This window comes from Phyllobates terribilis, unplaced genomic scaffold (assembly GCF_046119375.1).
Source record: "Phyllobates terribilis strain yellow unplaced genomic scaffold, ASM4611937v1 Scaffold_2__4_contigs__length_985480577, whole genome shotgun sequence".
In the NCBI taxonomy this organism is placed as follows: Eukaryota; Metazoa; Chordata; class Amphibia; order Anura; family Dendrobatidae; genus Phyllobates; species Phyllobates terribilis.
Window position 1 is genome coordinate 723,088,450 of NW_027362762.1, and position 27,546 is coordinate 723,115,995.

Consider the following 27,546-nt stretch of genomic DNA (forward strand, 5'->3'; position numbering starts at 1 on the left):
GCTTCCCATATGTGTCCAGTAGCTTCAGGTTACAGATGGCGCATCTTTTCCCTTTTTTCTTAGGGGTTGATGACGTTGTGGATTTTTTAAAGCCCTCCTTGTCCTACAACAAGGGATCATATAGTAATAACCTACAGATAGTAGCAGGTAAATTTAGACCAAGAAATTCCCATTAACTCACATGTACCGGGGTTTCTGCCGGCATATCAGGGCGACCAGTGGTTAATCCAGGGGTCTCAAACTCAGCTGGGCATATGGGCCGCACACGGAAAAACATTTCATTTGGGGGGCCGCATTATTTGCATGACAAAGTGACATTTTTAGTGATACCATTTTATTTTCTATATACCTTTTGAACTGGTCCCCCATATATTGCAGACACGGTCTCCCCTCCAGGTCCCCCATATATTGCAGACACGGTCTCCCCTCCAGGTCCCCCATATATTGCAGACACGGTCCCCCATCCAGCAGACACGGTCTCCCCTCCAGGTGCCCCATATTGCAGACACGGTCCCCCATCCAGCAGACATGGTCTCCCATCCAGGTGCCCCATATTGCAGACATGGTCCCACATAATGCAGACATGGTCCCCCATATTGCAGACATGGTCCCCCATATTGCAGACATGGTCCCCCATCCAGGTAGCCAGTATTGCAGACCTGGTCCCCCATCCAGGTCCCCCATATTGCAGACATGATCCCCCATATTGCAGACATGGTCCCCCATTCTGGTCCTTATGTTGCAGACATGTCCCCCATCCAGGCCCCCCCATATTGCGCACAGGGTCCCCTTCCCCCCCCCATACTGCGCTCAGGGTCCCCGTCCTCCTCCATACTGCACTCAGGGTCCCCGTCCGCCCCATACTGAGCACAGGTCCCCTGTGCTGTATTTCACATGACAGAGAAAAAAAAAAAACAAGATTCTCACCTGTCCTCCGTTCCCTCGGCATCCTTTCTGCACCTGTGGCCCGCAGGCACAGACCCCGTAACGATCGAGGCTCTCTGCAGCAGCCGCGGACATCAGCGCTGTAATGCAGAGTATTGAAGCGCAGAGACCGGTTCTCTGCATAGCAATACCAGTGCCAGCCGCTTGCCTATCAGAGGCCAGCAGCTGACATCTGCTCATGGCAGTGACGTCATACGCCGATGCGCTGGGACGCAGATGTCAGCTGCTGGCCTCTGATAGGCCGGCGGCTGACACTGGTATTGCTGTGCAGAGAGCCGATCTCAGCGCGTTAATACACTGCATTACAGCGCTGATGTCGGCGGCTGCTGGAGAGAGCCGCGATAGTTACGGGGTCTGTGCCTGCGGGCCGCAAGAAGCAGCCGGAGGGGCCGCGTGTTTGAGATTTCTGGATTAATCGTTCCATGGCTGGTGTCCAGACACAGTGATACCTCAGATGCAGCCCCACAGTTAAATAGCCTGTCTCACCTGTCTTCCATCTGCTTTGTCAAAATTTAGGCGTTTCCCCTTTAATTGCAGGTTGGCGCCCTTTTTTCAAATGTAGACCGGAACTGGAAGCGCGCTCCAATGTGGAACGCACGCCGGTTACTAGAGGCAGGCATTCCACTGCCCCTGTTATCGGAAATGCCGCTCACTCCTTTCTCCCCTGCGCACATAGGATCGCGCGCAGGGCTGCAGCGGCATGGACCCAGAGCCCCCTTTGCGGGGGAAAACGGTCCACCTCGGGAGCCACCTGCTCAGCCGGCCAGGCTGAGGGACCCCTTGTCAGGCGGGGTGTCGGCCTCCGGACCGCGGCAGAAGGAAGGAGAGGAGTGCAAGGACCCCATCCCGATCCTCCTGCGTCCGGCTTCAGGAGCTCCTGCTCACTGGAGGTAAGATCTTCTTCGTCCTGTCTCCGATAGGGACAGGAAAAACACTGAAGGTATGGGTGGAGGGGGGGCCTATTAAACTCTTATGCGTTTCCCATCCCTATCAGATATGAAGGACGTCCTCCTGAGGGTGCTGTCAGGAGGGACATCCTGGAAACAATCATTTTCAGATACTATCGAAGAACCGAGTCTGACCTGTCAGGTGAAACGCCATCCTCCTCATGTATTATAGAGGTCTTCAGAAGGTTTCTTTGGTAGGGAATGTATCTGGATGTTGGTGCCAAATCCTCAGCTAACCTACTGCTGGCAACTGCAGAGACAAACCTCCCAATAAGAAATTTAGATTCCAGATTTCCTTTTGTGAATTCAAAGACAATAGTTGCAGGGAAATACCCATAATAAGCTGTTGAAGCAGTCACAGAAGCTTCATATACATCTCCTAGGTGAAAAAGAGAAGGAACATACTATCAAAACCATTGTTCTTAAAAAAGGTGATCAATCAGGATTAAATTTATTTTTTTGTTTTTTTCATAGCCGACTAAGGGCATGTGAGCACAGCATACTTTTAGACACCAGTGTACCCACATCATTTTTGAAGCAGATGACATTTCAGGAAAACACTTGCAGCATTTTTCCTTAGGCAACGTGCACATGTTGAGTATTCAGGAGTGGGCAAAAAAAATAAATTAAATAAAATACAGAAGTGGTGACGTGTTTCTATTATACTTTTCCTCTGATTGTTCCACTCCTGGTTTAGGTTTACACATACTGAGGTAAAAAACTGACCAAATACTCAATGTGTGCACATACACCTAAGGCCATGTTCTGTGGGTTTTTGCAACAGATTTTGCGCCAGGGTTTTCTTTTTTTTAAATCAATAACTAACAGTGGTGGCTTCCAAGCTGGAGCCACGAGAAGAACAAACCGGTCACTTTAAGTGGTTTACGTAGCTTGAACTGGCTAAGAGAAATAAAAGATGGAACATCTGCACAACAAGTCATTTTGACATTGCTGTGCATATGTTAATTTTTTTTTTTTCCCGGTGGAATCCGCATGAAAAAGAAATCATGTGTACATCGCCTAATAAGGAAAACTGCAACAGTAATTTTGGCAAATAAAGAAAAAAGGATACATTTTGTAGGTGTTGCATGTGTTATCTGCAAAAAGCACACAGCCCAGCCACAGCTTTATGCCCAGGCCTGTTATACAGTAAATGTCTCAGTAATGCAGTGTAAGTAAAACCCAACACCAAGGAACCATATCATGTATAGTGTAGGTCCATAATACAGTATATATGTGGGTGAGGTTTCTCCTCATTTTTTAAATAAAGCACTCATCAAAAAAAAATCTTAATATATTGCAATCATATCATATAGCACTGTATACTTACAATTGCTCATTTTTTCCTTCTACCCAGCTAATTCTTTTGTTTTCCATTAGGTCTATGACATCACGTGATTAAAAACTGACCAGCTCTATGTAGAAACACTACAATTTCCTCCCCTGATGAAGCCACTGGTATAGTGGCGATACGTCGTGGTTGCTATATCCTCCCTGTTTATCTTTTACAGGCCACCTATGGTCAGGGTTTATCATTCTTGACCGCTGCTTCCAGCTGCTCTTGACAGCGGCGAATGTTTGCATCCTCTGGTAACAATACCTTTTTCTATCTGGTCCAATTGTGCCAGCAGCATGTTTAGGTTTTGTATTTTATTGTGTGGGTGCAACATCGATACTACTTTTTGAACCTGAATATTGATTGTTGCCTTTATATGATACATCAGGATGCATACTATAGGGACACATTGTGTCTTGGAGGCATAATTTCATGGATGTATTTTGAGGTTTTGTATATTTGTATAAGCGCCATGCTTTTTTAATGCTTTTGTGTCTGTTTAGTCTAAATTAATAAATTGATATTTTTTCTAATATACTGCTTTTTCTCTTTTGTATTCATCTATGTAGAAGCAAGAAGTCAATTTTCCCTGTACGAGTCATAGGTTATTGCAAAAGTCCCTGGCAGGAGGAAGCAGCTGGGTCAGAGATGTGAATGATTTCGGCAGGGACAAGAGAATTGCTGTTTCTACATAGAGCAGAGAAAAGAAGAATTAGCAATTGTAAGTACACAGTTCTATATAATAAAAATGACTGTAAGAGGAAGCAGTGATACCCCTGAAGAGCCCTTGCATGATGTGACAGTGAGGAAAGACTGTCATCTGCTGGCCTGGTGAAATCAGGTGGAACCAATTTGTACTGGAAGAATTGCAAGGAGAGCAGCTTCTTGTGGTGGACCTGGTCAGGGGACCCGCATGATAGTCTTCCTGGATATAAAAGCCCTGCGCACCAAAACGCAGAGAGATTTGGTGCCAGGGAGGAGAGTGGAGCAGACGCGGACCAGGGATGATGCAGAGGCCAGCATGACAGGCATCAGCGGGATGTCTAGGCCATCAAAGTGCCGGTCACCGCCTGACAAGGCCCAGACTATGCCCGGGAAGACCCAGAGTTCTAACTACGCCAGTCAAGACCAGGATCTGCCCCCTATGCCTGTCAAGTCCCAGAGAGCAGATGTCACCCGTCAAGAGCCGAGGCCCGGTCCTTTCCGCCCCAGGCCCAAAAGAATTCCGCTGACAATCAAGCAGTGAAGATCCACGAGGAGACGACAACTAGAGAGGCACAGCCCGAGTGAGCAGGGCGATCACTTCCAGCTATAACATACAGTACCGGGGCTCAGACGGGATTAGTACAACAGGTCGGGAGGGGGTCGGTTGGTGCGTGGGAGGCTCAACGCGCTTTAATACACTACGTCAGAAAGACTTGCGCGGGTCACTGGGTTTTCCCGCTAGGCCGCTAGGGACAGAGCTACAGGAAGAACTTACATGGTAACTCCCGTGAAAGGGCACACCACCTTTGTAAAGAGAACATTAGCATTATATAGTGAAGAACTTTCATTGCTATTTCAATCTTATCGTTATTTGGTTCATTGTTGATTTGGTTTGGTATTACTATTGTATTTAAACATAATTATTAATGATGAGAAGCTCGTTTAACCCTTTCGCCGAGCACGCTCGGGTGCTTTCAGAGTATATTCGGGTCAAGTCCCTGCATCTGCATGATTTATGTTAGTCAATCTCAACACATGTGAGGATTCCCTAACAAACAGGCAATCTCTGCACATGTTGAGGCTGACTAACAGCCATAAATCATGCAGATGTAGGGACTTGAACTTAATATACGAGCATGCCGAAGATACTTGGAAAGCACCCGAGCGTGCTCGGTGAAAGGGTTAAACGAGCACGCTCGCTCATCACTAATAATTATATCATTCACTGACTGTTCCTGCTTTGTGTCCTCTGTGCGTTGCATCCAGACACCTGCAATATATTAAGAAGATAAAAACTTTGAGAGTGCTTCTTTAAGAATCAGCCCAACTATTTTGGTAATGAAAGATTCTGGATGCTTCACTTCGATACATAAAAAGTTTTTTTTACCTGGATTCAAAATTTTAGTACTATTGATCGATACATTTTCATCATCTTGAAGTGAAAAGATACGCATCCGACGGAGGAGTTTGTATTGCAGAAATATCACAGATTCTTTAGATTTATTCTCAATACGAATGGAGACAGTCTTTGGTTCATTCAGTGGCAGAGGAAATCTTATTCGGCCATCTGTGAGATCATGGTCAGATTTAATCTCAATTCCGTTTTTGCTCCCGATGAACTCTTGTCTGAAATTAGGAAAATTAGACAGACAATTTGGAATATAGTCTATATTTCAGTTCAAAAGGGATTTGGGGTTTTGTTTAAAGAGGTAGAATACAAACCGGCTTTTCTTCATCCACTGAATTACATGTCGTGCTTGTGATTTTGTATAATTGTTCCCAGCTTGAGCAGGTGGAAGAGTCAACGGTTCCTGGTTTTGTCGAATAGCCACATACCCATCAGCCAATACTGATCTTTTCGTTGCAACCTATACAACAATTGGTTAATGAATGATGTTAAACACATACTGATAAGTCGCAGATAAACTTGTTGATTTTCACGGTGTATGCAATATGGAATTTAAACTGTGAAATGCTGTAGCTAGACTCCAATTCACATTGACACAAATTTTTTTGATATGCAGCAATGGTGCTCATAGCGCAATAGTAGATTGTTTTATGAAAAGGAGAACCGGTCACTTGAGTCATACGGCCCAAACCACTGAAGCATGATTCAGAGCCTGACTGTACAATTGCAGACAGGTAGGTTTTTCTCGGAAATAGGCTGGAGCATTTCAGAGAACACAGTTTGGAGAGCTTCTCCCTGCTCCGCTACAGTTGATAAACAGGTCTCTCCCTATGACACACATGGGAGACACCTGTCGATTAACTAGAGCGGTGCAGAAAAAAAAAAAAGCAGGCTAGGGGCGCTGCCAGAGTCGTCTCACCCTTGCCCATGATCCAAGCCAGATCTTCAAATCATATTTTCTATAGAGCATTTCAGAGATTTGCAAATCTCGCTGTAATTGTGCAGCCATGCTCAGATTCATACTACCTATGGTTTAGGCAGCATGAATTGAGTGACAGGTTTCCTTTAATTCCTGGTAGTTCTCCAATATATACATTAACAAAATAATTGTTATGTCGGTTTCACACATCAGTGTTTCATGGTCAGAGTACGGATTGGAAGCAGATCTCCTGCCCCAAACGCAACAGCCTAAGACATGCATCAGTCTTTGACTTTGGGTCAGAATGCATGCAGCTGATCCAGAAAATATGGTCCTCACATGGACTGTGATTTGTGGTAGTGTAAAGCTGGCCTTAGGGTATGTGCACACTCAAAGGGTGTTTGAAGCAGAAGACGCTTCAGGAAAAACACCAGCGGCAGTTTTCCTAAAGAATCGTCTTTGACATAATTTGAAAGTCGCTGGTGGTAAAGCTACTGAGAAAATGACTGAAATTAAGTTAAAGGAGCATTCCCATCTCCAAGATCCTATGCCAATATATAGTAAGAATATTATTATTATTATTATTATTATTAAGAGCAAATACCTCCAATTAGAAATATAGTATAGTTCTTCTGATATACTATGTCGCCATGTGCAGGGCATAGCAGTAGCTTAGGTATCCATTCATAGCGACAGTAAGTTAGCTGCTAGTGGTTGTAAGCATACTACTGCAATGCCTGCACAAGGGGTAAGCAACAGTTTATTAGAAGAACCAATATCCTTAAATATTACAGCAGTACATTTAATGGGTATTGTATTGAATATAAAATTTGCTAAATTTAGTATCTTTTATTTGCTTCTGTGTAAAATATCATAATCAAATGCAACTTGGAAACTGCCAAAAAGCAGGCCTCACAATGAGGAGCCATTTATGTCTTTATTTTCATAAAGATTAACCTCCTGATATGTTTCCTTGAGGGCTGTAGTATTAACAAACAGACAAGATACTACTGTCTAGAATGTAGGTGAAATTTGATGTTTGCCAGTAGCATAGCAGGCATTTATGACAGTGAGTAGTATGCAGTACAGCTGACAGGCTCTATAAGGGCTGCTAAGGTAGATGTGGGCCTAGTATCTCGGACAGTGCATCACCAGATAAAAGAATCCCTCCACAAGAGTCCCCTTAGCCAGCCAGGGAACCTCGAGAGAGGTTGCAGAGGACGTTAGGGCTCAAGTCTAGGACGTGAAGAGAACTAGGATCCAGATATACTGTCTTTGGTGAGGAAGATTCTGTAGGGCTAGAGAAGAAAGCAACAGAGTTGCTTTACCTAGATTGGGAACCAGGGCTGAAGTTGTATCCGGTACCTGTGGGAAAGATGACAACCCGGTGTGCCTTATCCTTTATGCCTGCCTGTAAATACTGGCAGTCACCAAGTAAAGTTCTACTTGTTGTTAAGAACTCTATGTCCTCTGACTTGATTGCTGCCCTGGTTCCAGAAGAGAAATTCCTGGAGTCAGAAGAAGCCAGCTAGCCAGAAGTAAGTGGGTAACACCACATACACCGTGAGGACACACTTTGTCGATAGGGTGCCAAAGCGAGCATGGGCTACCACTCACCCACAACTACCTCGTTTGGGCACCTTACAGTACAATTGTACAATTGTAGAATCAGTCATAGGATTGTAGTGTGTTAGCATAGCGTAACACAAGAATTCATTTAGTGGAAAAGAACACACCTGGCTCAGATGAATCGAGTCTCCTCTTTTGGAAAGTTTTCCAGCCATTTTAAGTCCAAAAAGGGCAGCAGAAAAATTTGGTAGGACATCATGCCTAGTAAGGAATTTTAAAAATACGAAATTAAAAATCAACTTAAGTTTTGTATCTCCTAATAGAAAAAGTTATTTAATAATTATTCTTTAATAATTCACAGACTGCCAATGTTGCCTTTTATCAAGCAGTTTAGATTTTTTTTTCTCTCAAATGCACCAAATATACGTGCAAAGGTTTGACAGTGAGGCAAGAGGGCAATGAGGCTAGTTTAGCATCCAAAACAATGGTGGGGATAAGAAGTGCACTCCCAAAGAAACTTGATGAGAACCTCAACTTACTCCGCACCCTTGTCTGGCTGCATTTCTATACATCTGCAGCCCATCCCTGCATTGAGCTATAATTTATAGGAGGGTGGCATCTCACTATTCAGGTCAGGCAGCAAAAAAAGGCTAGAAGGATGCAAAGAACTGCAGACCAATGTAGCCTAGACAAGCATTATACCTACACATAACAGAAATAGATTTTCAGGTATTTCAGGAAGCGCGGTTACCAGAATAGAGCAGAGTGCCTTATGGAGGCACCAAAGGACATGTAGAAACCTCAATGTCATGTGAATATGTGGTGCCCCTAAGGGTTCAGTTGCCACAGGGGTACTGCACTTCAGAATGAGGTGTGGTATCTCCTCTCCCAGGTAAGGATGGAGTACTACACAGGACCCCAACCACACACTCAGCACTACACCACTCTAGTTCTGAAGGTGGCCTAAAGCACCATAGTGCTGCCCCGGGCCTGAATGGAGGAGTTGGGGGGAACCAAAGTGAGGGGGAACCACGTAGTAAGTGAGGGTGGAGGAAGCATTTACCTAAGCACTTTACTAGAATTCTATATAACTGGAGGCCATTTTAATAACAAGGTCTTTGGTCGTGGGTCTTTTGGACGGCAAGTCAGCACAAGGCTGCAACCGACTGAGGGTCCACGGTCCCCGGTCTCAGGCCTCGAGAAGGGGAGCAGGGCAGAGTTATAACCGGCTCTGTCCCCGGTCAGGGTCCAAGCAAGAAGGCCCAAGAGGGGAGCAGAGGAGATAGGCTCCACAGGCAAAAGGATCTCAGGGGGTGTGGACGGAGCGGAGTCGCCACCAGCATACCTTATTCTGGCCTAGCCAGGGGGACCCTGCCGCGAGAGGGGGTACCGGTCCCCGATTATCTGACTTTGCACTTCACGTCTCTGTCGGAAAAGTCCGGAGGCTTATGTGGATCCCAGGGGGATACGGACGGAGCGGAGTCGCCACCTGTATACCCTAATCTGCGTTTATCCAGAGGGACCCGGCCTTACGCCACGTTCTCACCACAAGTCACCAAAAAGGGCACCCAGTCGGTCCGGGAACTACACGTTACCCACAAGGGACATCGCAGTACCTGTACCGGACTCAGTGGGGGACACAAGGCGGGAGAAGTTGAGCAAGAGAGGAGCACACTGGAGCAGGGTCCTGACAAGTGCTCCTAAACTAGCTGGAGAGTGCCGAACCCCACCCTGACAGGGCACACCTGTGAAGTGAAAACCATTTCTGGTGACTACCTCTTGAAGCTCATCAGGAGAATGCCAAGAGTGTGCAAAGCAGTCATCAAAGCAAAAGGTGGCTACTTTGAAGAACCTAGAATATAACACATATTTTCAGTTGTTTCACACTTTTTTGTTAAGTATATAATTCCACATGTGTTAATTCATAGTTTTGATGCCTTCAGTGTGAATGTACAATTTTCATAGTCATGAAAATACAGAAAAATCTTTAAATGAGAAGGTGTGTCCAAACTTTTGGTCTGTACTGTATGTGTCCATTCATAACAAAACACACACCAGATATGAATTTTGGGTTAAATGGGTTGGCCGGTGCTTTATTAAACAACATATATAGGGGATTCAGAAGTCTGCAGTCACACAGAGTGATTTGGAACGGACAACCCCTTTAACTTTAAACCTTTCTTTTTACTGACCGAAAGCCAACTGCTGCTATACAGAGGGCCTGGTAAACAAAGCCTGACCGGGCATGGAAGAGAACCGCCCCGCTGTGACAAATTTTATTATATATATTTATTTATTTATTTTTATTTCACACACGTATTTGTAGAAAATTCCCCCAAAATTTGGAGAGGGCGGATGCACTTCTTCCATCGCTGGTAAGATGACCGAATGTCCTTTGGTGCCTCTGTACCCCTTCTTTTAACAAAGAACCTCCATGCCCCCCATCCTTTGGGCCAGCCCCTTTTTAAAAAAAAAAAAAAAAAAGAAAATTGCTGGAAAGTTTGTTAACCCCTTACCACCTCTCACAGTCCTGGGCCCCTTCTTTAATTAGCTCAGGTCCTGTTAGGAGTTCTGCTGGAGTCAGACACCTTCATGGAATGGGGGCACTGTATGAGTGGCGTACAGTCCCTGCTGGAGTAAGATTTGTCGCATAGCGAATGCCATCACTTGTCATGAATTTGACGAGCGGCACTTGCTACACCCCTGACCCACACCAACTCTGCTCACTTTGTCAGTTTTAGCGCAGCCTCAAGTTGTACAAAAAATGATGCAACTTTTACGCCAGAATATTGGCGTAAAAGCTTTGATGAACCAGGTTTCACTGATCAATTGTAAAGAGTCAATAGGAAGAAGTTCTGCACATCTCCTTCAGGTTTTTAAAAACAGATGCAAAACCAAGGCAGTATGGATGGTCTGTTTTACAGAGATGTAAAAATAAACAGGTGTGTGAATGTAGCCTTATTTTTACCATAGTGATGCAGAATTAAAAATTGTACCTTAGACTATGTTCCCACATTGAGTTTCTGGTGAGTTTTTTACGCTGTGTATTTAAAAAAAAATGCAAGTAATTAATTTACTTAATGGGTGCAGAAATGGTGTAGAGCAGTGTTCCCCAACTCCAGTCCTCAAGGCCCACCAACAGGTCATGTTTTCAGGATTTCCTTAGTTACACAGGTGATGTAATTATTGCCTGTGCAGGTGATGGAATTATCACCTGTGCAATACTAAGGAAATCCTGAAAACATGACCTGTTGGTGGGCCTTGAGGACTGGAGTTGGGGAACCCTGGTGTAGAGCATCAGCAACATCAAACAATCTCCAAAAGCTCATCATGGGAATGTAGCCTTGGGGTATGTTCACAAAGTGATCCACTTCAAGATCCATATAAATAAGCGCTTCAAATAAGACCCCATTTCAGATGAACATATTGTTATTTCTCAGGAATACAAATCCACTTAATGAATCAGTATTTATCCCCCCCCCCCCCCGTTCCTTCCATTGGACAAAAATGGATCAGTTTTGCCAACTAAAAAAAAAAAAAATTTGAATGCAAATATGGTTTCAAAAAGAGAAGAAATCCTGATGGAGCCATGTTTATAGATTTCATTGAGCGTGTTCGGTTTGTGAAGCTGTGTGCCCACTATGCGACAATTCCGCTGCAGAAACGCTTAAAAAACACATGGTAGAAGGCCTGCCATGTTCCCCAATGATAGTCTGCTGTGCACATGCTGCGGAAATTTCCGCTGCGGATTATCATCGCGGAAAAATCCGCAGCACTACCAATTATTTTGCAGAAGCGCTGCGTTTTCGCCGCCATTGACTTGTATTGGAACGCATGGAATAAGCATCACTGCATCTGTACATGCGTTTCAATGTGCGGATGGTACCTGGGTCTGGAGAAGAGGAGACTCTCCTCCGGACCCGGGTACCATAGTACCTGTAAAAAAAAAAAAGAATAAAAAATATACATTATACTTACCTTCTGATGGCCCCCGGTGTCCTTGTCTCGGCTTGCCGGCAGCTCGCGGTGGACTCAAGGACCTGCCATGACATCATTTAGTCATGTGATGGGTCACGTGACCGCTGACGTCGGCAGGTTCTTTAGTCTACCGCGAACTGCCGGCAAGCCAGGACGCATCCATCGGATAAAGACACCGGGGCCCATCAGAAGGTTAAGTATATTTATTTTTTACCATTCTTTCGGTCACACTATATAAATCCATGCCCGTTGCATGGATTTATATAGTGTGAACAAGTTGTCAAGCACTTTCCAAGTGATGTTTAAAATCGCTTGGAAAGCGCTTGACAACCCGCATGCGGAAATGCAAGTGAAGAACGCTTCACATCCGCTTGTCCCTGGCAGGAAAATGCATGTACAATCCGCATGTGTTTTTTCTGCCAGGGAGATACAGAAACTCTCAGGACAAATCCGGTGCATTTCTGCATCGTGGGCACATAGCCTAAAATGTAGGAATGTAGCACATTCTGAGTTTTTAGGCCAAGTACCCACAATGAGTTTTTGACACTGCGGATTTTCAAAAATGCATGGTCTTACAATTCACAGATGGGATTTATAGAGATCTCCTGCCCACGGAGATTTTTTTTTTCCTCAGTGTAAATTGACCTGTGGTGCGTATTTCAAATTCCACAACATGGCAACTTCTCTTGCGGGTATGCAGTGTTTTATGTGCATGACATCCCAAAAAGAGAAAAAAACATTGCATCAAAAACGCAATGAAAAATACCACAAATAACCTAAATTTACTTAATAGGTGCACATAGTGGGTACATAGCCTAAGGAGGTCAGACATGAAACACAACCATGTGAATAGCCCAATTGGTTTACCTTACCACTGTATTTTAAGCAGCAAAAAAATCTGGTGAAAAATACAGGAATACAAATGCACCGGTCTTAAAGGAAACATGGCTGTAAGTGTTATTAAATGGATTTAAATAGACCCTGAACACTTTTATTTATCTGTTAAGAATAAAAAGGGCAACCGACTCTAGTTAAAAAAGAAAAAAGACAAATTGGTAGGTTCCATTTTTTGTGATTTACTGTAAAACCTTAATGCTCAGCCACCTACCCTTTTCTGTCTGCTGTGTAGATTGGGCTCCATTGCCTCTGGGGGAGCGCAGAGTAATACATAGTGCTAGTGCACACAACCAAGCAAATTGACTATGGTCCCGGCCTGGTGTGCTCTGTCCGCTTCTTATGAATGAATCTGACGCCCTGCGCGCACCTGGATGTGAATGCTATTACCACTAATGCTATCATGGCAGATCGCAGTTATTTTCTCCTCTGCTAACCAGAATTATACCTTAGATGGTGCGGTAAATGGAACATTTTGCCACTCACTAGATTATAATTCCATAGTTTCCCTTAGATTAATTTTTATACCCAAAATTGGTGGTGACTGCAACAAGAGCGGACACCGACAGAAGAGGGTCCCTGTGCAAGAACAATATATGGGCCCTTTGCAGCCCAACAGCTCATCATAATGCAAAATTTCAGCTTCTGTGGAGGAAGAACTGGGCCCCCTTACCTCTTAGGCCCCTTTGCGGTTGCACCAATGGTATGTGCGTCCCTAAACTCTATTTCCATTTTCATTTAACCCCTTTATAATTCAGGGAGGATTTATTCAGACTGACGTGTCTCGCTACGTTTGACACTCAGCAGCGATCTCGCTACGTTTGACACTCAGCAGCGACCAGGCCCCTGCTGTGAGATCGCTGGTCATGTCAGAATGGTCTGGACATTTCTTTGATCGTTGAGGCCCCGCTGGGTAGCATGAATCGGTGTGTTTGACACCTTACCAACGACCTCGATGGCGACTCAGAACTGAGACACATAGGCGTGCATTTGCGTTGCATCGTTATACAGATCGTTACGGGTCGCCGCATCTTTGCTGCGTCGTTGGGAAGATCTGACTGTTTGACATCTCACCAGCGACCACACAGCGATGCAGCAACGATCCCTGCCAGGTCGTATCGCTGTCGGGATCGCTGTAGCGTCGCTTAGTGTGACGGGGCCTTTAGACCAGTGAAACATGGACCGTGCTCCGATCACAATGCCCGACCACAGGGACTCCTGAACTGTGCTAACTGCCCCATATATGCCAGATGTGTGAAACAGGCCTAAGGGCTTGTTCAGATTAATATATTAAACAGCCATGTGCAGTCTATATGCAAAACAGGTAGCATATGGAGAGCACAAGGACCAATGCAAGTCAATGTACTGGTTCACATACACATTTTCACAAACAGACCGATGGTCTCCATGTAAAAAATCACAGCATGCATTACTTAGTTCCGTATTTCAGATCAGACTTGCCTATTATAAGTAAATGGGTGCTCAAAAAAATCAGATCACATATGGGTTACCATCCTTGTGTCATGTATTTTTTTACGGACCCATTACCATTATTAAATAGTAACCTGCATTTGTCCTTTATTATTCATTAAATTGTTCATGCAAAAACTATATGCCATAGGGATGGACAAAATAGACATACGGATACAGTGAGAATATGGAACGCAATGTGGATGCAAAAACATCAGCTCCTTCCAGAAGAAAAAAAAACACGATTTAGCATATGTTACATTCAGACATCCATGTGACGTTTCCTAGTGTTGTTCATTTTTTTCTTGGACAGCACAGTGACCCACAGAGCTTCATAGATCCATATACATTTCAGTTTACAAAACGGATCTATGTGTCTGATCCATCAGACTCACTATTCTCATCCAATTTGCAGGTCAGGTTCGGCCATTAAAGCTTATGGGGATGTGTGTAAAACAGATGAAACTAGGAAGACATACATTGTACTTCAGAGTTCCATCATAGTTTCATACTGATACATTGTTACCAAAAATGAATGTAATTAGTGAGAAAAAAATCGTTCTGTTTCTCTCACAAGGATGTGAGAATCTAGCCACGTTCTGTATTTGGTGAGTTTTTTACCTCAGTACTTGTAAGCCAGAACCAGGAGTGGTGACGTGTTTCTATTATACTTTTCCTCTGATTGTTCCACTCCTGATTATGGCTTACAGATACCGATATAAAATATTGACCAAATACTGAACATGTGAACATGGGCTTTCACATTCTCCTTTCTAGAGTGCCAAATAGGTTAAGAAACCCCATTCTCCTGATCAATGAGGCATCCCGAGATGTCTACACCATTCACTATTAGGCCACGTTCACACTGTCAGTAATTTACCTCAGTATTTGTAAGCCAAAACCAGGAGTGGGTGATAAATACAGAAGTGGTGACGTGTTTGTATTATACTTTTCCTCTGATTGTTCCTCACCTGGTTTGGCTTACAGATACTGAAGTAAAAAACTCACTAAATACTCAATGTGTGCACATGGCCTAAGGGTGCTTTCACATTGCGTTCAGGCACCAGTTCATTCGCACCATCGGGGCTTACGTCCGGACCCCCTCCCAGTAAATGGGATTCGAGCTTATGCACCAATGTGGCCATAGACTATAATGGTGCATTCTGTTGTGCATCATTTTCGGGCGTGTGCGCCTACTGAATGAGGACACTCAGACGTAGTAGACTGTCTTGCTGTCCAACTCAAGTAGGCGTGCACACCTGAAAATGATGCTTAACAGAGCGCATGTTCAATCTGTCGGCACCATTATAGTGTATGGTCCCATCGGCTCATAAGCCCGAATCCTGTTTGTAGAGGACATTAGCCTCAACAGGGCCACCGAGCGTGTGACAAGACGCAATGTTAAAGCACCCTGAGGGTATGTGTACACAATGTTTTTTTTCTGAGTTCTTCTAGGCGCAGCCGCTTCAGGAAAAAGCTCTGCATTTTACATGGAAGCCGTCTGAAGAATAAACATCATATTTTATTTAAATGCTTCACAGTTTCTGAACCTTGAAGGGGTTGAAAAAAGTAACATAAGACGGATCATATGCACAGCAATGTTGTTTTTACATTGCGGTGCACCATGTTCATTTTTTGCTAAAGCTTTTGCAGAGCTTCTTCAGGCAGATTCAGGTGGAATTCATATGAAAAAGTAGTTGTCTGCACATACCTTTAGGCTATGTTCCCATAATGAGCTTTTGGTGAGTTTTTGATGTTTTTTTAATTTTATTTATTTTACTCACTTATATAGCGCTATTATTTCCACAGCGCATTACAGATTTTCTGCACCCATTACGTAAAATAAGTTACTTGCATTTTTTCAAAAATACACAGTGTTAAAAACTTACCAAAAACTCATTGTGGGAAAGTAACCTTAGGCAAACTGAACAAGTTTTTCAAACAGAAGACCCTTCAAAAAACTCTGGAGTTTTTCTTTTCCTGAAGCAACTTTTGGTGAATTTTTTGCACCATTTCTGCACCATTTTACTGCTCAAGTAAATTAGGATATTTGTGTTTTTTATTGCGTTTTTTTGTCCCTTTTTGGCATGTCATATTTTAAACAAAGCAGCTTTGTTTTTGATACTTCCTGGTATTCAGCTTTGAGAAAACTTTATTGCAGGATCAATTAGTGTTTCAGAAGCTGAGAGATGCCCCCCAACCTACTGTCTCCTTCCCCATCATCCTGTAGAATGTAAGCCCGCAAAGGCAGTGTCCTCTTCCCTCTGTATCAGTCTATCATTGTTAGGCTGTGTGCCCACGATGCGTTTTTAATGCGTTTCCGCAGCGTTTTTGCAGCTGTGGAAACGCTGCAGAAACGCATTAAAAACGCATGGTAGAAGGCCTGCATGTTCCCCAATGATAATCCGCATGTGCTGTGCACTTGCTGCGGAAATTTCCGCTGCGGATTATAATTGCGGAAAAAAATGCAGCACTACCAATTATTTTGAGGAAGCGCTGCGTTTTCGCCGCCATTGACTTGCATTAGAACGCGCCAATTCCGCAAGACTGCATCTGTACTTGCGTAATTGGCGCGTTCTAATGTGTGGATGGCACCCGGGTGTAGAGGAGAGGAGAGTCTCCGCCACACCCAGGTACCATTAAAAAAATCTGTAAAAAAAAAAAAAGAATAAAATAAAAAATAAAGATTATATTCACCTTCCGACGGCCCCAGGTCTCCTTCCCTGTGCTTGCGGGCAGGACTGAAGGACCTGTGGTGACGTCACAGTCATGTGATGGCAGGTCCTTCAGTGCAGTGTCCCGCGATCAGCTGGCAGCCAGGAAGGAGCGCAGCAACACACGCCGGGCCATCAGAAGGTAAGTATAGTTTATTTTTTTATTTGTAACCGTTCTCTCGGGTCACACTATATAAAACCATGCTGTTTGCATGGATTTATATAGTGTGACCAAGTTGACAAGCACTTTCCAAGTGATGCTAAAATCACTTGGAAAGCGCTTGTCAATCCACATGTATTTCGCAGGAAAAACGCATGTACAATCCGCATGTACAATCCGCATGTACAATCCGCATGTGTTTTTTCTGCCAGGGAGATGCAGAAATGATGCAGAAATTTTCTGCTTCATTTCTGCATCGTGGGCACATAGCCTTAGTTTGTCTACTGTAAGTGATATCTGTATTTGGTATGTAACCCCTTCTTATGTACAGCACCATGGAATCAATGGCGCTATATAAATAAATAATAATAATAATAATGCAGAGTGCAATGATTATAGACCCACACCAGCCACACAGGGTCGGGTGTAAGTGGCTCAAACCACACTTAATCAAGTGACACTGCAGGCGGTGAAAGAAAACTATTGTTTCAGAGAATGCAATATTTTAACCCCTTCGCAACCTTGGGTTTTGTCGTTTTTGCTTTTTCGTTTTTTGCTCCCCTTGTTCCCAGAGCCATAGCGTTTTTATTTTTTGGTCAATATGGCCATGTGAGGGCTTATTTTTTGCGGAACGAGTTGTACTTTTCAACGCCATTACTAGTTTTACCATATCATGTACGGGAAAACGGGAAAAAAATTCCATGTGCGGTAAAATTGCAAAAAAATACTACAGTTGTTTTTTATTTATTTTTTTTACCACGTTCACTGAATGCTAAAACTGACCTGCCATTCTTATTCTACGGGTCATTACGAGTTCATAGACACCAAACATGTATAGGTTCTTTTATATTTAAGTGGTGAAAAAAAAAAAAAAAAGCACCATTTTCCGAGACCTGTAGCGTCTCCATTTTTCGTGATCTGGGGCCGGGTGAGGGCTTATTTTTTGCGCGCCGGGCTGACGTTTTTATTGATATCATTTTGGGGTAGATCCGATGTTTTGATCGCCCGTTATTGCATTTTATTGCAATTTTGCGGCGACCAAAAAACGTAATTCTGGCGTTTAGAATTTTTTTCTCGTTACGCCGTTTACCGATCGGATTAATTCTTTTTTTATATTGATAGATCGGGCGATTCTGAACGCGGCGATACCAAATATGTCTGTAGGTTTTTTTTATATATATATATATATATATATATATATATATATATATATATATATATATATATATATTATTTTGAATGGGGCGAAAGGGGGGTGATTTAAACTTTTTATATTTTTTTTTTTTATATTTTTAAAAACTTTTTTTTTTTTTTTTACTTTTTGCATGCCTCAATAGTCTCCATAGGAGACTAGAAGCAGCAACTGTCCGATTGGCTCTGCTACATACAGGGGACCAGCAGATCCCCTGCATGCAGCAGAAATGGTCCTGTGCTATGAGCGCCGACCACTAGGTGGCGCTCATAGCGACCAGATCATGACAACCACAGGCGTCTGCTGCAGACCCTGGGTTGTCATGCCCACCCATCGGTGACCCGCGATCACGTGACGGGGTCGCCGATGGGCGGGGCTTATGACGCGCTAACCGGAAGCGCGCGTTAAATGCCGCTGTCGGAGATTGACAGCGGCATTTAACATGTTAACAGCCGCGGGTGGATCGCGATTCCACCCGCGGCTGTCGTGGGCACGTGTCAGCTGTAAGAATCAGCTGACATGTGCTCGGTTCAGTGAGGGCTCAGCGCAGCAGCCCTCACTGAACGGGCAGTACGCAAATGTGCGTACTAAGACGTCATGGGTTGTAAAGGGAGGGGAAAAGGCAGGAGACCTATGTTATAAACTGTTAGATCTTCTCATATAGGTACCATACACATGATCAGTTTTTAAATACATCAGATAGGGACTGCTCTGATCTGGGTTACCTTGACATTGGTAGAGCGGCTTAGTATACATTTTTTGCAAAAAACGTGTCAATTAAATACCCTGTTTTTTATCACCTTTTTACTAGCACTTGCTGTTTACTGTTACTTTTTTACAACAGAGTATTTTTATACGTTTGTTTTACTGTTTCTATGTTATAAACAGCAGCACAGAGAGTATCGTCCTTAGTATTCAGTCTACAAACGATAGACGGTAGAACAGTAAATACAGCACTGGATATACTGGAAGTACTATAGGAGTATTATTCAGAGTTATATTCTTCACAGGTACAGCCTTCAGAAGAAACGATTAAGAACATTTTAGATAAGGCAAAGCTTCCAGTTCTTTCCTTAGAACTTTGAAACTTATTAGATGAACCATTTAATTAAGAGGAATTAGAATTAGCACAAGGTACTATGGCCAATGATAAAGCACCAGGAATGGACATACTCCCAGTGGAGATGTATAAATTGTATAAAGAGATAATATTACCTGTGTTGCTAGAAGTGTATAACTGCTTTGAAAGGGGGTCGCTACTAGAGATTAGCGAACCTTTCAAGGTTCAGTTTGTTTCAGCTCCGCAAACTTCCCGATGTTTTCCGAACATATCCAAATCCCATTGGATTCAATGGGAGGCAGAACCAAACGCATACACAACACCTTCAACGGGACCCAAAAGCTGCCAAAACAGCCAAACTAGGGGCAGACACCAGGAAAAGTGGCATCAATTGACCCACAGTAGAAAGAAATTTTATAATGGCACAGCAGCAGTAAGCCATGGACCATGCATAAGGTATCAGGGTCTGGGCCAGCATTTACAGCTTTGAGTTGAACTTCAAATTAAGACGAGTTGGGTGAGGGATTGGTGTAGGTCTGCTATGCTGGGAGCCCTGATACCACATGCAACAGCTCAAGCTGCTTTTCTGCTCAACAACACTCAGGTGGCACAAACATCAGTTTCATGGAGTACTATTGGTGCAAAAATTTAAGGACAGTAACACAGGTAGTTGACTGAAAGTAAGTGCAGGCCTGCTGGTCTGGGGGCCCTGCTGCTATAGACAACACACATGAAGGAGACCCAACCACAAGTCTCCACATTTAAAAAAAAAAATAGGGGTAGACACCACCAAAGTGGCATCAATTTCCTCAGAGCAGAATTAGTATAATGGGGCACTGACACACGTTCCACTACAGCCAACCCAGCAAATGGAGACCCAATCAGGAGTATCCACATTTCTAAAAATTAGGGACAGACACCAGCAAAGTGACATCAATTTCACTAGAGTAGAAATAGTATAATTAGGACTGACACCTCTTCCACTACAGCCTACCCAGCAGATGGAGACCCAATCAGGAGTCTCCACATTTCTAAAAATTAGGGGCCGACACCAGCAAAGTGGCATCAATTTCACCAGAGTAGAAAGTAGATTGGAGGAAAGTACTATAGGTAGTTCTGTTGGGATTGTCCTTCAATGTATAGTGGGGAAAAAAATCTTCTATTTTCCAGTGTTGAGGTGGGCAAATTCCATATGTGTCCTTCTAAATACCCTATAACTCATTGAGAAGGTGTGGAATAAAATATAACAGTTACAAAACATCACTGACAAAATTGACTCCGATTTGGGATAATAGCAATGTTCCAGAGTTTAAGTCCTTACAATGCTTTGGTTACTGGCGGCAGGTTGAGGTCCGGAATCTAGTTAATCTTTTAGAGGGAAATACTTTTAAAACATTCGAACAATTACAGGAACAGTATCCCCTACAACATAATGTGTTATAGATTTCTGCAACTGCGCCATGTATTTGAAACTCAATGTAGATCAACCTCCATATCTGTGCAGGCGTACATAGTATTAGACACAATAAGGTCACAAAGGGATACCAATTGGCTTATATCTCTGATTTACAGGAACCTTTTAAATACATATCTCATAAGACATCTCTTAAGATCCAAAACTAAATGGGTGAATGATCTAGGACTAGTGATGAGTGAGTATGCTCTCTTAACCATTTCGCCGAGTATGCTCGGGCGAGCACCGAGTATTTACAGCTGCTCGTTGTTATGTTTGAATCACGCCGGTGTGCATGATTTGCAACTGTTTGACAGCTATAATACATGTGAGGAATGTGTAAGAAATAGACATTCCTCACATGTATTAAAGCTGTCAAACAGTTGCAAATCATGAACATGGGAGTGATTCAAACATATCACCGAGCAGCTGTAAGTACTCGGTGCTCGCCCGAGCATACTCGGCGAAAGGGTTAACAGAACATACTCGCTCATCACTATCTAGGACCTATTTCAAATGAGATATGGGATTAAGTTCTGGAGTTTATTCCCAAAATATCTCTTAGTGAGACTAAAAGATTGTCACAACTATATGTCATAAATAGGGTGCACAAAATACCTCTATGGATGTTTAAAGCTGGTCTATGCACGGACTCCAAATGTCCCAGATGGGACATGTACCAGATGTGGAATTGTCATGTTTGCAGATGTTTTGGACAACGGTCCTTAATTTAATCCATCTAGCGATAGGGGTGACAGTTCTTAGAGACCCCATAATATGTAGGGTATGTGGCTGAAACTCACACTGATGAACATGGAAAGATAACGATCGCTTAGCTTCTTTATTCTTTCAGGAAATTGATTGCCACACATCGGTTGTCAGAAAACCCACCCACACGCAGAGAATTTATTAGTAAGGTCCACAATATCATTCTTAAGGAAAGAAATGTTCACATTAAGGGTATGCTCACAATCATTCAAGAGTGGGACTATTTTTTCTCACTTGTCATCCATGTTATGTCATCTGTTTTTTACTCAGCAGCTCTTAATCTTTTACAGAACCATTTACAGTTTCCTATGCTACAGAATTGTAATGTATCTGTAAAAATCGGATTTTATACTAATGGTCCATATGGCATGCGATTTTTTTTTTTGGGGGGGGGCCGATTTCAGAGTGAAATTGCAGCATGCTGCGATTCATTTCTCATCCCCAATACAGCTGAGAAAAAATACGTAGATCTGCACTGCCTCATTGAATAACGCTGGTCCAACTGCAATCCGATTTTTTTATATGACTGCACTCGTTTGACTTATATGTAAGTGTGAGCAAACCTTAAATGAGGGAGACCCCTTCAATATGAAAAAATGTGGGCCACTTGGCTTAATACTCCAGGATTAGCAACATTTGAGTTGTTAGGAGAGTGGATATTTCTAAATTAGATTATATAAGTATTTAGAAAATATATAGGTGGGTTTTTTGTATTAAAATGTGCTTTTTGAACTCTACGAGGAAATTTACGGATTTTCAAATATATAACACAAAGTAAATTTTAACCCCTAACCCCACAAGTGACACCATATTGGAAACTAGACCCCTCAGGGAACTTCTCTAGATTTGTGGTGAGCATCTTGAACCCCCAGGTGCTTGACAGTAGTTGATAACATTGATCCGTAAAAATAAAAATGTCATATTTTTCGCCCAAAAATGTTTTCTTAGCACCAATTTCTTTATTTTCACAAGGGTAACAGGAGAAAATGGAAAACAAATTTTGTTGTGCAATTTCTTCTGAGTATGCAGATACTCCATATGTGGGGTAAACTACTGTTTGGGCACACGGCAGAGCTCAGAAAAGTGAGGTTTGGAACGCAGACTTTGATGGAATGGTGTGTGGGTGTCATGTCGCGTTTGGAGAGACCCTGGTCTGTCTAAACAATGGAGACCCCCCCACAAGTGACACCATTTTGGAAACTAGACCCCTCAGGGAACTTATCTAGATGTGTGGTGAGCACCTTGAACCCACAGGTGTTTAACAGAATTTTACAACGTTGATCTGTGAAAATGAAAAAATATATATTTTTCGCACAGATATGTTGTTTTAGCCTGCAATTGTTTTCATTTTCACAAGGATAGCAGGAGGAAATGGACTGCAAAATTTGTTATGCAATTTCTCCTGAGTATACTGATACCCCATATGTGGTTGAAAACTACTTTTGAGGCACAGGGGAAAGTTGAGAAGAGAAGGAGCACCATATTAGAGTTCATATTTTGCTGGACTGGTTTGACGTGCTATGTCACATTGGCAGAGCCCCTAAGGTGCCACTACAGCAGAATCCCCCCATAAGAGACCCCATTTTACAAACTAAACCTCTCAATGAATTCATCTAGGGGTGCAGTGAGCATGTTGACACCACATGTGTCTCCAAGAATTTTACACCATTGAGCAGTGAAGAAAGAATAACTAAATTTTTACCACCAAAGTTTTGTTTTAGCCCCAGATTGTAAATTTTCAAACTGGGAAATGGGTAATGCTGAATGTAGAAATACCCCATATGAAGCTGTGTAGTACTGCTTAGCCACATGGCGAGACTCCGGAGGGAATGAGCTCTATTTGCCTCCTGGAGATTTTCCTAGAATAGTTTGCGAACTCCATATACAGAGACCCTAAGTTCTAGAATAGCAGAATCCCCCCTCAAGTGACCCTACTTTGGAAATTATACCCCTTTGGGAATTTATCTACAGGTGTGGGGAGAATTTTTAACTACATGGGTGTTTTCCAGAAACAACCAGCAGCGGATGTTTCTGAGTGAAAATTGCAAACTGCTGTTGTAGTGACCAGTACGTTGTAGTGACCAGTACGTTATGCCTAGCTCATGCTTCTCGAGACATGCACCTGTAAATTAGGCAGGCTCTCATCGCTACAGAAATGCCAAACATGTGGATGCTAACTGTGGTTTAGGCACACTATGGGGCTCAAAAGGGAGGGGAGGAATTTGGGTTTGGGAGCACAGAATTTGCGGAATTTATTTTGGGGGGGAAAGGGCCATTTCACTTTTCCAGAACCTTTGGGCTACTAGTAACATGGAAGCCCCCTATATTTCCGTTAATAGATGATGGACCTGAGTGGGGATTTGCTTTTTTTGTGGAATGAGTCAAAGCTTTTATTGTGATCCAAAATGTTATGTAACCCATGTTATGTTCCCATTTATCCTGTGCTCTACGCTGAGCACTGATGTTGAGGTTTCCATTTAAATCTCTGAGTGACGTAATTCGGATGAAACCCCGAGGGATCCATTCATTATAATGAGGCAGCAGAGTCCTTTTTTTCATTGGTGCACAAAACTGTGGCCGACGGCGCTTTTATGCACTCCTAAAAAGACGGACACCGCTGGAACATATGCCAGACGGCGTTCACAGTGCCTCCATCTGCCTCGTTATAGGGAATCTCCTGCCTGGGGTTGCTTCTGAATCATGTATTTCAGAGATTTATCTGGAAACTCCCATGTAAGTTCTCAGCGCAGAGCGCATGATTAATGTGAGCCGAGCCTTACTGCGATCTTTGGGAGGCAGAATGAACAAATCAACAGCAGGTGAAGAAATGGTTTTATTTATTTTTTACGCCGTTCCTCGTGCGGTAGAAGTGATAAGGTGACTTTATTCTTCAGGTCAGTGTGATTACAGCGATACCAGTTATATATCGGGTTTTTATGTTTGGCTGCTGTCACACACTAAAAGACACTTTTTTTTTGCAAAAACTGTTTTTTGCTTCGCCATATTTTGAGAGCTATAATTTTTCCATATTTCTGCTAACAGAGTCATGTCATGTGAGGTCTTATTTTTTGCGGGACGGGTTGATGTTTTTATTGATACCATTTTCGAGCACATGACATTTTTTGATCACTTTCTTTTCCGATTTTTGGGAGGCAGAATAAACAAAAACCAACAATTCAGGAATTGTTTTTTGGTGTTTTTTTTTATGCAGTTCTGCGTGTCGTAAAATTGATAAGGCAGCTTTATTTTTCTGGTCGGTATGATTACAGCGATGCTACATTTATTTCGTATTTTTATATTTTGGTACTTTTACACAATAAAATATTTTGTAGAAAAAAATTATTTTTGCATTGCTTTATTCTGAGAGCTATAACTTTTTTATTTTTTGGCTGATGGAGCTGTATGGCAGCTTGTTTTTTGCAAGACAAGATGACGTTTTCAGCGGTACCATTTTTATTTACATTCATCTTTTTGACCACGTTTTATTCCACTTTTTGTTCGGCGCTATGTTGATAAAGCATAGTTTTTTCCTCATTTTTTTTTACTGTGTTTATTAAAGGGGTTAACTAGTGGGACAGTTTTATAGGTCGGTTCGTTCCGGACGCGTTGACACCAAATATGTGTACTTTTATTGTGTATTTCCTTTTCATAATAATATTTTATTTATTGGTACAATATATATATTTTTTTTTGTGATTTTTAAAAAATATATATTTTTACAACTTTTCTCACCTTTTTTTCACTTTTTTACTTTGTCCCATTATGGTACTTTCACTTTCTGCAGTCTGATCGCAGTTATAAGGTACTAGATGGTGGCCCGATTCTAACCCATCGGGTATTCTAGAATATGTATGCGGCCAACTGGGCGCAATCAGCAGAGCAGTGTTTAAATTTGGCGCCAAAATCGCTGATTGGTCGCGGCCGGCGACCGCGACCAATCAGCAAAGCGGTGTTTAAATTTGACGCCAATATCGCTGATTGGTTGCGGCCGGCGGCCGTGACCAATCGGCGAATTGTATTAGTGAGGACCGGGGAGCGGCGCTGCCTGTGCGGGTACTTCCGCTGCGAGCAGCCGGGAGATGAGCGGCTGCTCGCAGCAGAAGTATCCCGACCGGCGGCGCCACTCACCGGTCCTCCCTTCACACTTGCCGTCGGGAGATCAGCGGCCCTAGCGCCGGTCATCTCCCGGCTCCATCGCCGCTGACCTCTGTGCGGCAGATGAGCCGCTAACGGCCGCCATCTTTTTCTGAAATCCCGCGTCGCTGATTGGTCGCGGCCGGACCAATCAGCGACGCGGGATTTCCTGGACAGAAGGACAGACAGACGGGATAAGACGATTATATATATTAGATAGCAGTGCAAGATCACTGCTATACCTTATAACCTGTCAGTGCTGCAAACTCCAGTTAGATCATGCACTGCGCAAGATCTAACTAACTTGCTAGTGCCTGGTGACCTGGATGTCGCAATGATGACATCGGGTCACCATGGCAATGATCGGGATCCTGCGATGACGTTGCGGGATCTCCGATCCAAGAGCAGAGGGGGATTTCTGTCCCTTTGCTCGCTTGCTAAATGCTGCGATCGTAGCATTTAGGGGGTTAAAGTTCCGAGAGCAGTGCGGGCACCGCTCCTGGCACTGAGTGACGGGTGTCAGCTGTCAGAATCAGCTGACACCTGCGCTCAAAATCGCCGAGACACGTCTCTGGTCAATAAGTACCCGGCCAAAGAGACGTATGGATATGTCTAATGTCAAAAAGGGGTTAATAACCGCACCCCTCAAAAGGCACAAAACCACATTCAATAAGTTCATTAAGGCTATGTGCCCATGATGCAGAAATGCTGCATATTTTTTCTGCTTCTCCCTGGCAGGAAAAACGCATGCGGTTTTTACATGCGTTTTTCCGGCCAGGTTGAAGCGTTTGTCAAGCGTTTTTGCATGCATTTCTGCATGTGGGTTATAAAGCGCTTTTCCAAGCGATTTTAGCATCACTTGGAAAAGTGCTTGACGACTTGCTCACACTACTATAAATCCATGCAACTGGCATGGATTTATAGTAGTGTGACCAAGTTAGTTAAAAAAAAAGAGTAAGAATGGTAAAAAATAAAAAAAATAAAAGATTATACTTACCTTCCGATGTCCTCCCGGTGTTTTCTCCGCTGCGTCCGGTGTCTTGGGCGGCTCGCGGTGGTGTGAAGGACCTGCGGTGACGTCATTGAGTCATGTGACAGGTCACATGACTCAATGACGTCATGGCAGGTCCTTCACAACACCGCGACCCACACAGCAGACCAGACGGAGGGGAGAAAACACCGGGAGGACATCGGAAGGTAAGTATAATCTTTATTTTTTATTTTAAATTCTTTTTTTTATAGTTTCTATGGTACCCAGGTCTGGATGAGAGTCTCCTCTCCTCTAGACCTGGGTACCATCCGCACATTGAACCGTGTGATGTCCGCTTATGCAGATGCAGTGATGCGGATGTCACGTGGTTCAATGCAAGTCAATGGCGGCGATTACGCTGCGTGTCCGCAAAATTAATGGACATGCTGCGTATTTTTCCGCAATGATAATCCGCAACGGAAATTTCCGCAGCATGTGCACAGCACATGCGGATTATCATTGGGGGCCATGGGGCACGTATTACCAAGCGTTTTTTAAGCGTTTTCACTGCAGAAATTCCATGGCAAAAACGCTTGAAAAACACATATTGGTCACGCAGCCTAACCCTTTAGTAATTAAAACAATGTGGAAGAAAAAAAATTAAATTTTAATTTTTCCCACAAAAATGTTGCTTTAACCCCAAATTTTTCATTTTCACAAGGGTAACAGGAGAAAATGGACCAATATATTTGTAGTGCAATTTCTCTTGAGTACAACAATACCCCATATGTGGTATAAAACTACTGTTTGGGAGCACGTTAGGGCTTGGCAGAGAAGGAGCACTATTTGACTTTTGGAGTGTAAAATTTGCTACGATAGATCGCGAAAGCCATGTCCTGTTTGGAGAGCCCCTGGTGTGCCTAA

At 43.3% G+C, this 27,546-nt stretch overlaps 1 protein-coding gene across 1 annotated transcript in view; it reads right to left on the reverse strand.

Annotated features, from left to right (window-relative positions):
- The window catches only part of MOV10 (Mov10 RNA helicase), a 127,810-nt gene that overhangs the window by 82,839 nt on the left and 17,425 nt on the right, over positions 1-27,546 (reverse strand). Inside the window, exons 2-5 of the mRNA XM_073667181.1 lie at positions 7,997-8,090; positions 5,656-5,801; positions 5,321-5,559; positions 2,028-2,271 (exon numbers count right to left, since the gene is read on the reverse strand). Coding sequence (XP_073523282.1) covers positions 2,028-2,271; positions 5,321-5,559; positions 5,656-5,801; positions 7,997-8,090 — 723 coding nt within the window. The remainder of the gene's footprint in view (positions 1-2,027; positions 2,272-5,320; positions 5,560-5,655; positions 5,802-7,996; positions 8,091-27,546) is intronic.